At 44.1% G+C, this 8,630-nt stretch overlaps 1 protein-coding gene and 1 pseudogene across 1 annotated transcript; both read left to right on the forward strand.

Annotated features, from left to right (window-relative positions):
• The first annotated feature begins 14 nt into the window (after positions 1 to 14).
• LOC146210061 (uncharacterized) lies at positions 15 to 998 on the forward strand. The gene has a single exon (XM_084581710.1). It carries the CDS (start codon positions 15 to 17, stop codon positions 996 to 998), a length of 984 nt encoding a protein of 327 aa, XP_084437836.1.
• Positions 999 to 6,378: 5,380 nt separating this feature from the next.
• Positions 6,379 to 7,182, forward strand: LOC146210062 (uncharacterized; annotated as a pseudogene).
• Positions 7,183 to 8,630: the final 1,448 nt, after the last annotated feature.

An 8,630-nucleotide genomic window follows, 5' to 3' on the forward strand; every position in this document is an offset into this window, starting at 1 on the left:
CTGAGGAAACGACCATGACGTCCCGCGATGACTACTTAAAGGACTGTCCTTGCGAGGGTCTCTTCAGTGGGTGCGGCAGTAACGCCAAGATGCATCGTTCAAACCCATTTTTGTTCGCAATCCAGGTGAGAAAGCGCTTCGGCAAATCTTTTCGCAGCAATAATGTCTGCCTCGTTTTGCTGCCGTGCCCACACCTTTTGCTTGAATTGTTTTATGATCTGTCGGTTTCCTTGCGGAGTCTGTTGCTGCTAGCTGGCGATGTCGAGTCTAATCCTGGGCCTGATGACACAACGCTTGTCGAACAACTTAAAGCAATTGCAAAAGACATCCAAGAGATAAAGAATGAAAAAACGGTGACCAATCACAAACTAGGAGCAATAGATAAAAAGCTAGAGAAAATTGGAAAAGTGGAAAAACAGGTAACAGAATGTGTCCAAAGGATTGATAAACTCGAACAACTGGTTATGTCCTTGACAAAAAAAGTTGACGATTTGGATAACAGAAGCCGCAGATCTAACCTTATCATTTATGGTATACCAGAACACGAGAACGAAACGCGCCAGGGCCTGCTCGATGTTGTCGAGAACACAATCTTTGAAGATAAGTTAGGAATAAAAACGGCTGGAATCGAAAGAATACATCGCATTGGGCGAAAGCAAATGACTGATGACCCCAAACACAGACCTGTGATTATGAAGTTATTCGACTATCGTGACAAAGCGAGCATACTTAGTAATTGCAAAAAGTTAAAAGGGACCGATTACTCAGGGAGTGAGGATTTTTCGCGAGACATAAGAGACGTTAGGAACAAGCTATGGGAAAGAACAAAAGTGCATCGCGACCAGAAAGAGAAAGGTTTCTTGACCCACGATAAAGTCAAAATAAATAACCGCTTGTGTACCTGGGACGATGAAATCAACGACATAGTGGAAGTTGCAAAAAACGAAAGCTCGAGCGACGGACCAGCCAAGCGGACTCGAAACCGCGGACTGACCTAAATGTTCTCAATGTTAATGTGCGCAGTCTTGTAAACAAGACTGAACAGCTGGAGGCAATCCTGATCGCCCATGAACCGGACATTATTTGCTTGACTGAGACATGGCTGCACGCTGACATTGCAAACGATGAACTAGCTCCTCCGGGCTATACCATTGTGCGAAAAGACAGACAAACTAGAGGCGGTGGTCTTGCTTTGCTTCTCAGGCAAGGCATACACTACTCATTAATGCCTGATGTTGCAGGCGTAGAAGCGGTTTCGTATAAGATCCGATCAGGACGAAGCCACATCTATGTTGGTGCCGTGTACAGACTCCCCCAAGCTGACGTGACTTACCTTGATCAGCTTCTAGAGTAAATGCACAAGCACATGTCGGGAAGCGCCATAATAATGGCAGGGGACTTCAACCTCCCTGATGTAAACTGGAGCTCTTTGAGCCCATGCAATGTAACAAACAATATCTTGTTCAATTTTTTATTTACCTTCAACCTGACCCAATTGGTTTCTAAGCCTACCCGTGTGCAGGGCACTTCAACTTCCATCTTAGACCTTATTTTCGTAAGTAATCACTTTTTGAAAGGAAAGAATAACGTTGATGTTCTTGAAGGGTTATCTGACCTTGATATGGTTCTGTGCACGCTATTGATCCCAAATCAAATTCGCCAGTGCAGTACTAGAAAACACGTGTACGCATTTAACAAAGCAGATGATAATGCCATTTGACCTACCTTACCCACGAATACTACGACTTCCATGAACTGTTTACTGAGGGCTCCGCCAGCATTGATGAAATCTGGTTACAGTTCAAGGCTCATATTATTCACTGCCTGAGGCAGTTTGTACCACTAGCAAAAAAGACTATAAATAAACACAATCTGTGGATTACACGCGAAGTGATATACTTAAAATGCAGAATTAAAAGATTAAGGAAACGCAACAAACTACGCCCACTTCCAGACTACTGCCAAAAAAGGGAACTCATTGAAATGATTGATAAAGGGAAAAACAAAAGTAGCGAAGCAACACTTTTGCAGTACAACGCTCAGTAACTTTATCAAGCACTCCCCACAGAAATTCTGGCGTTATAGCAATCGCAAAGACAACGCCCCAAAGCAGTTATCAGCGACTGAAGAAAAGAAACAAGCGGAAGCATTTAACATGTACTTCTGTTCCGTATTTACACCTGATAATGACACCACGCATGATTTCAGGCCGGATAATATGGAGCAAAATGATGCTCTAGGCGCGCCAGTTATAACCGAAGCAGGTGTATTATCGCTGCTTTTAAATTTAGATGACAAAAAGTGCAGTGACCCAGGCGAAATCCCCAATTGCTTTTTGAGACGTTATGCTGAACCTATAAGTAAATACTTATGCTTAATTTACAATAAATCAGTCTCCGAAAAATGCCTCCCAGCTGAATGGAAAATTGCGAAAATCGTGCCAGTTTATAAGTCGGGCGATTCGTCTTGCCAGTCAAACTATAAGCCAATTTCTCTGACATGTACTTGCTGCAAAATTTTAGAACATATAATTTTAAAATCGATCGCAGAGTTTGTTGAAAAAAACAACATCCTCCATTCCTACCAACACGGCTTCAGGAGAGGTCTGTCTACCGTTACTCAACTAGTAGAGATCCTGCATGATTTCGCTAAAGCAATTAACAACCAAACCCAAATAGACGTAATTTATCTAGACCTTTTTTAAGGCCTTTGATCGTGTCTGCCATGCGAAACTGCTATCAAAACTTAAGCACATTTTAGGGGATGGGCCAATTGTTAAATGGATAAGCTGTTACTTATCCGATCGCCACCAGTTTGTTCAGTACGGTGCCCAAACTTCCCAAACTGCACCCGTCCTTTCGGGTGTACCTCAGGGCTCCGTTCTAGCCCCTATCCTGTTCCTTCTGTTTATAAACGAGATAACTAGCAAGGTGGAATCCAAGATTAAGTTATTCGCAGACGACTGCGTTCTATATAGAGAAGAGCAAAAGCGCCAAAATCAAATTGCTCTTAATAAGGATTTTAATTTGATAGTCCAATGGTGCTCAAACTGGCAAATGGCCGTCAACCTTAATAAAACCGTATCAATGTCAATTACAAAAAAGAAATTCAAGCTTTGTTTTTCGTATAGTTGCGACATCATCCTGAACTCTGTCACTCGGTATAAGTATTTGGGCGTCGTAATATCACCAGATCCCGGATTGGCGGCTCATGTGGAATATGTGGCAAATAAATCGATGCGAAAGCTAATGTTCCTGAAAAGGACCCTGCGCTACTCTACAAAGGAAGCCAAGCTTCTGGCTTATGAGACGATTATATGCCCAGCAGTTGAATACGCGAACGTGGCGTGGTTTCCATTAACCCAAAATCAAATATCTACGCTCGAAGCTGCCCAGCGAAAAGCCGCGCGTTTTATCTGTAACAGATATAGGCGAACCGACTCGCCGACGCAGATGCTGGCCGAGATCGGTATTCATACATTATCTAACCGAGCGATGCTACAACGTCTCCAATTTCTGTATCTCATCCTGCATAACAAGATTAAAGTAAATCCTGACACCTATATTTCTTTTAATACCTCCAGAGAAACCCGTCATAAACATCATCTCACACGTCAAGAATATTTTTGTGCTAATAACACATACAGTTTCTCGTTTTTCCCGCGAGCTGTGCGAGACTAGAACTATTTAGATCAGGAAGTGGTCTCACAGTCCACTATCGACAAATTTGTTGAACTTGCCGGAAATTGTATATTGTCAACCACGAGGAAGTGATGACATCATTATGTGTTTGTTTTATTTTCTATGTATAATGTGAACCTGTGATGACGTCAGCCTGTGAATGACTGTATCTTTCATTTTTTATATGCTTGCTTCCTTTTTTTTTTGCTAGTATTGTAAGAGTCTTCGATTTTACCCTTCTGTACATATGTGTGTATGCCTGTATGAGCAAAGAACCGACTCCTGTAAAAATCCCTGATTGGGATGGACAGTATCTGAAAATAAATAAATAAACAACAGCCAATTGAGGAACACAAGAGCTCTGTATAAGACAATCAAAGATATGAAAGGAAGCTTCTGTGCTAAGCTGGGCATGATAGAGGACAAACGAGGCAGGGACCTCACGGAAGCCTCAGAGATAATGAAGAGGTGGCAGGAATACACAGAACTGCACAAGAAGGACCCGGATGTGCAAACCCAACATAAGACGGCTGCGATTACTGATCTCGAGCAGGGCATCCTGAAGAGAGAAGTTGAATGGGCCTTAGCCAGCCTTGCTAAGAACAAAGCTAGCGGAATTGAAGGCATTTCAGCTGAGTTGCTTCAAAACCTCAACCATGACGCTGTTAACGTTCTGTATACATTAAGTCAGCAAATTTGGGCAACCCTGCAATGTCCACAGGATTGGAGGAGGTCAGTTTACATACCTATTCCAAAAAAAGGCAGTGCCAAAGATTGTTCCAACTACCACACGATCGCGCTTATTTCGCATGCTAGCAAGGTGATGTTGAAAATCCTCCTAGGTAGGCTGCAGCAGTATGTAGATCGGGAGCTTCCGGACGTGCAAGCTGGGTTTCGCAAGGGAAGAGGAACTAGATACCAGGTTGCCAACCTTCGCTGGATCATGGAAAAAGCAAGAGAGTTCCAAAAACCGATCTACTTCTGCTTTATTGATTATGCGAAAGCGTTTGACTGCGTAGATCACAGCAGATTGTGGCAAGCTGTCCAAGAGATGGGAGTTCCAAATCACCTCATCTATCTCCTCAGGAACCTGTATGAAGGGCAAGAGGCCACAGTCAGAACTGGGCATGGTCTTACTGACTGGTTTCCGATTGAGAAAGGAGTGAGACAAGGCTGCATACTGTCGCCCTGCCTATTTAACCTATATGCTGAGTGCATCATGAGGAAGGCCGGTCTGGACGAGTCTTCAGCTGCAGTGAAGATTGCTGGGAAACGTATCAACAACCTTAGATATGCGGATGATACCAGTTTAATGGCACAAAGTGAAGTGGAACTCAAGAGACTTCTGATGCGCGTACAAGAAGAGAGTGAAAAGTTCGGGCTTAAACTAAACATTAAAAAGACAAAGATCATGGCGTCATGCCCCATCAAGTCCTGGAGAATCAAGGGACAAGAAGTGGAAGCTGTGACAGATTTTCTCTTCTTGGGCTCCAAGATAACCCCGGAAGAAGACTGCAGCCATGAAATTAGGAGACGCCTACTTCTGGAAAAGAGCGCCATGGCTAGCCTTGACCGCCTAGTAAAGAGCAGAGACATTAGTCTGCCAGCCAAGATCCGTATAACTCGTGCTATGGTATTTCCAGTTGTGATGTATGGATGCGAGAGTTGGGCTGTGAAGAAGGCTGACCGCCGAAGAATTGACGCGTTTGAATTGTTGTGCTGGCTGAGATTCTTGAGAGTTCCTTGGACGGCCAGAAGATCAAATCAGTCGATATTGTCGACCGTAAACCCTGACTGCTCATTGGAGGGTCAAATTCTAAAGTTAAATCTCAGCTACTTTGGTTATCTGATGAGAAGAGATGAGTCGCTGGAGAAAGATTTGATGTTGGGAAAGGTTGAGGATAGCGGAGAAGGGGTAGGCAGCGAACGCGATGGTTAGATGGCATCCTCGAGGCGCTGCAGATGAAGTTATGTGATGTTAGGAAGATAGTGAGAGACCGGAAAGCGTGGCGTGATATGGTCCATAGGGTCACGAAGAGTCGGACACGAGTGAACGACTGGACTGAACTGAACTTTATTGGCCGTATTGTTGGAAAGATGTTGAACACTTCGTGCGCTCTTGCGACACCTGCCAGAGAGTGGGCAAATCCACTGACAAATGGAAGGCGCCAATGAAGTTGGTGCCAGTAATAACAGAACCTTTTCGGCGACTGGTAATCGATGTTGTATGTCCTCTTCCGGGATCAACGAACGGTTGCCGGTATGTTCTGACTGCCCTGTGTGTCGCGACCAGGTTCCCAGGGGCGGTACCACTTAAGGAGCTAAATTCGCTCCAGGTCGTGGCTCTCAATTTTCGCACGCGTAGGGTTCCCTTCTGAGATTCAGTGCGACAATGGCAGCGTATTCACCAGCTGCCTAACGTCCGCCTTTTTAGATAAATGCGGAATCAAAGTGGTGCCCAGTTCGATCCATCACCAGCAATCGAACCCAGTGGAACGAATGCACTCGGTACTCAAGCTAATATTGAGAGCGCAATTGTGATTGGGAGGCCTGCATTCCCACCGCAATGTTCGCCTTGAGATCTGCTGCCCACGAGACCACAGGTTTTAGCCCAGCAGATCTTGTGCATGGCCGAAGCTTTAGAACTCCGCTGGGCATGCTGCGAGAGTCTTGGGAAGGCAGCGATGAAGACTCAAATATGGTATTATACGTCTTCAACCCACTTCAGAGGCTTGTGAAAACAAAGGATATTGAAGGAAGTCATATGAAGGCGGCGAAAATCTTCTCGAAGGAGTGCTACAAGTCAGCAATAGAACGCTGCTTTGAAGTAGGCAGCCAAGTGTTGCTTCTTCGGCCATCAAAGAAAAGCCCGCTCGAAGTTCAATGGGAAGAGCCCGCAAAGATCGTATCGAAGCTTTCTGTGAAGTGAAATTGGGAAGACGGCCCAACAAAATTTATCACAGCAACCTGATGAAACCACACGTTCAGCGTCAGGCAATTGCAAACTTGACTTTGAACGCGGCCGATAAGGAAGGGGAGGAAATCCTCACGACATGAAAGGGTTTAGAGGTAATGTTGGATCAGTTGATGTTGGATGCACGTCTAGGCGCTACCCAAAAGGAAGATTTAAAGGGAATTGTTTCAAGAGGTTTTTTCGAACCGTCCCAGAAAAACAACGGTCGTAGAGCACGACACCGAGCTGACATCGCAGGAACCGATTCGTAGTAAACCGTATCAATGTTCACCTGTGCAAAAGAAAATCATGGCTGTAGAGATCCAGCGCATGCGTGACTTGGGGGTTATAGTACCTAGTGAGAGCGACTACACATCGCCCCTAATACTAGTCCAGGTTTCAGGAAAGGATCCGAGGCCATGCGTCGATTATCGGCGTCTGAACGCGATAACCCGAGATCAGACATATCCAATACCCAACCTGGAAGGAAGGGTGGAGACAGTGTCGAAGGCAAATGACATCTCTACGCTAGACCTGGTGAGTGGCTAATGGCAAGTACCCCTTACAGAACAAGCTAGCCGTTACGCCGCATTCTTTTCTCCATTCGGAACGTTCCGCCCAGTTATGTTGACTTTTGCGCTCAAAAACGCGCCGTATTGTTTCTTAAGTCTGATGGATCGAGTGCTTCATGGCTTGGGCGATTTTTCGTTTTTTGTTTAGGGAAGGAGACACAATCTCCCCAGTACTATTCACAGCTTGCTTAGGGGAAGTATTCAGAGACTTGGAATGGGAGCAGTTAGGGATAAGGGTAGATGGAGAATACCTCAGTAATCAGCGATTTGCTGATGACATTGCCTTGCTAAGAAACTCGGGGGATGAACTGCAAATAATGATTGATGACCTAGACTAGGAAAGTAGAAAGTAGGCTTGAAAATCAATATGCAGAAGACTAAAGTACTGTTCAACAGCCTCGGGAAGGAACAGCAGTTTACATTAGGTAGCGAAGTACTGCAAGTAGTAGGCGAATATGTCTTCTTAGGACAGGTAGTAACCTCAGATCCGGACCATGAAAAGGAAATAACAAGAAGAATAACATTGGGATGGAGCGCATTTGGCAAGCACTCGCAGATTATGACTGGCAGCTTACCGGTATCGCTAAAAAGGAAAGTATATAACAGTTGCATCTTACCTGTACTCATAGTGGGTGGAACAGCGCGAAAAGACAAAACACAAGATGAGACGCACAACAGACGAGAGCTGACTGGCAACTAATTTTTTTATTAGGAAGAAAGCGGATGCTTATACAAAAAATATGTTTCGCCATAGGGACACAACTACGAGAGAAATTACTGAGGCATATTACATCAGCAAGAAGCAGTCGCAGTGTGTCAGCCAGCTTTCAGTGGTGCTTATCGAAAAAGAGGTTTCTTTTCTGGATAATGTTTGGTGATAATTTATAATCACCAAACAATATTATCCTTAGAAACTACAGACTGATTTCTCTTCTTCCTATCTTCTCTAAGGGCCTAGAAAAACTTATTTCTTCCCGGGAAGAAAAATTCTTAGGAAACATATTATAGTGGGATGGCCATTTAGATTTCGTAAGAATATATCCACTTATCTAGCGCTTCATGAAAAAAAAATATTCTTAGACAGTTTTGACAAACCCATGTCGTACTATGAATTTTGTTAGATTTCAGAAAAGTATTTGGCTCTCTGTACCACGCCACCAAAGGGCAGTCGGTATTATTTATGAAATAAATAAATTGCTGATTGGAAAATCGGCAATGTAGGGAATTAGAGGTCTTCCACTGCAGCTTATATAATCCTAACTTTCAAACTGTGCCCAGTATACTAGCATTAACTGCCTTGAGTCCAGCTAACCTTTTAACTTGTATATAAATGACATAATAAACATCACAGACCAGTCATCGTTTCTTATCTGTACAGACGACACTACTATTTTCCTCTTCGAATGACTGCGATGACCTGATAGA

This window comes from Amblyomma maculatum, chromosome 1 (genome assembly GCF_055883805.1).
Source record: "Amblyomma maculatum isolate TAMU_Amacu chromosome 1, ASM5588380v1, whole genome shotgun sequence".
In the NCBI taxonomy this organism is placed as follows: domain Eukaryota; kingdom Metazoa; phylum Arthropoda; class Arachnida; order Ixodida; family Ixodidae; genus Amblyomma; species Amblyomma maculatum.

Excerpts from the sequence above, each read along its gene's own strand:
- LOC146210061 (XM_084581710.1), top strand. The coding sequence starts at position 15 with ATGACGTCCCGCGATGACTACTTAAAGGACTGTCCTTGCGAGGGTCTC.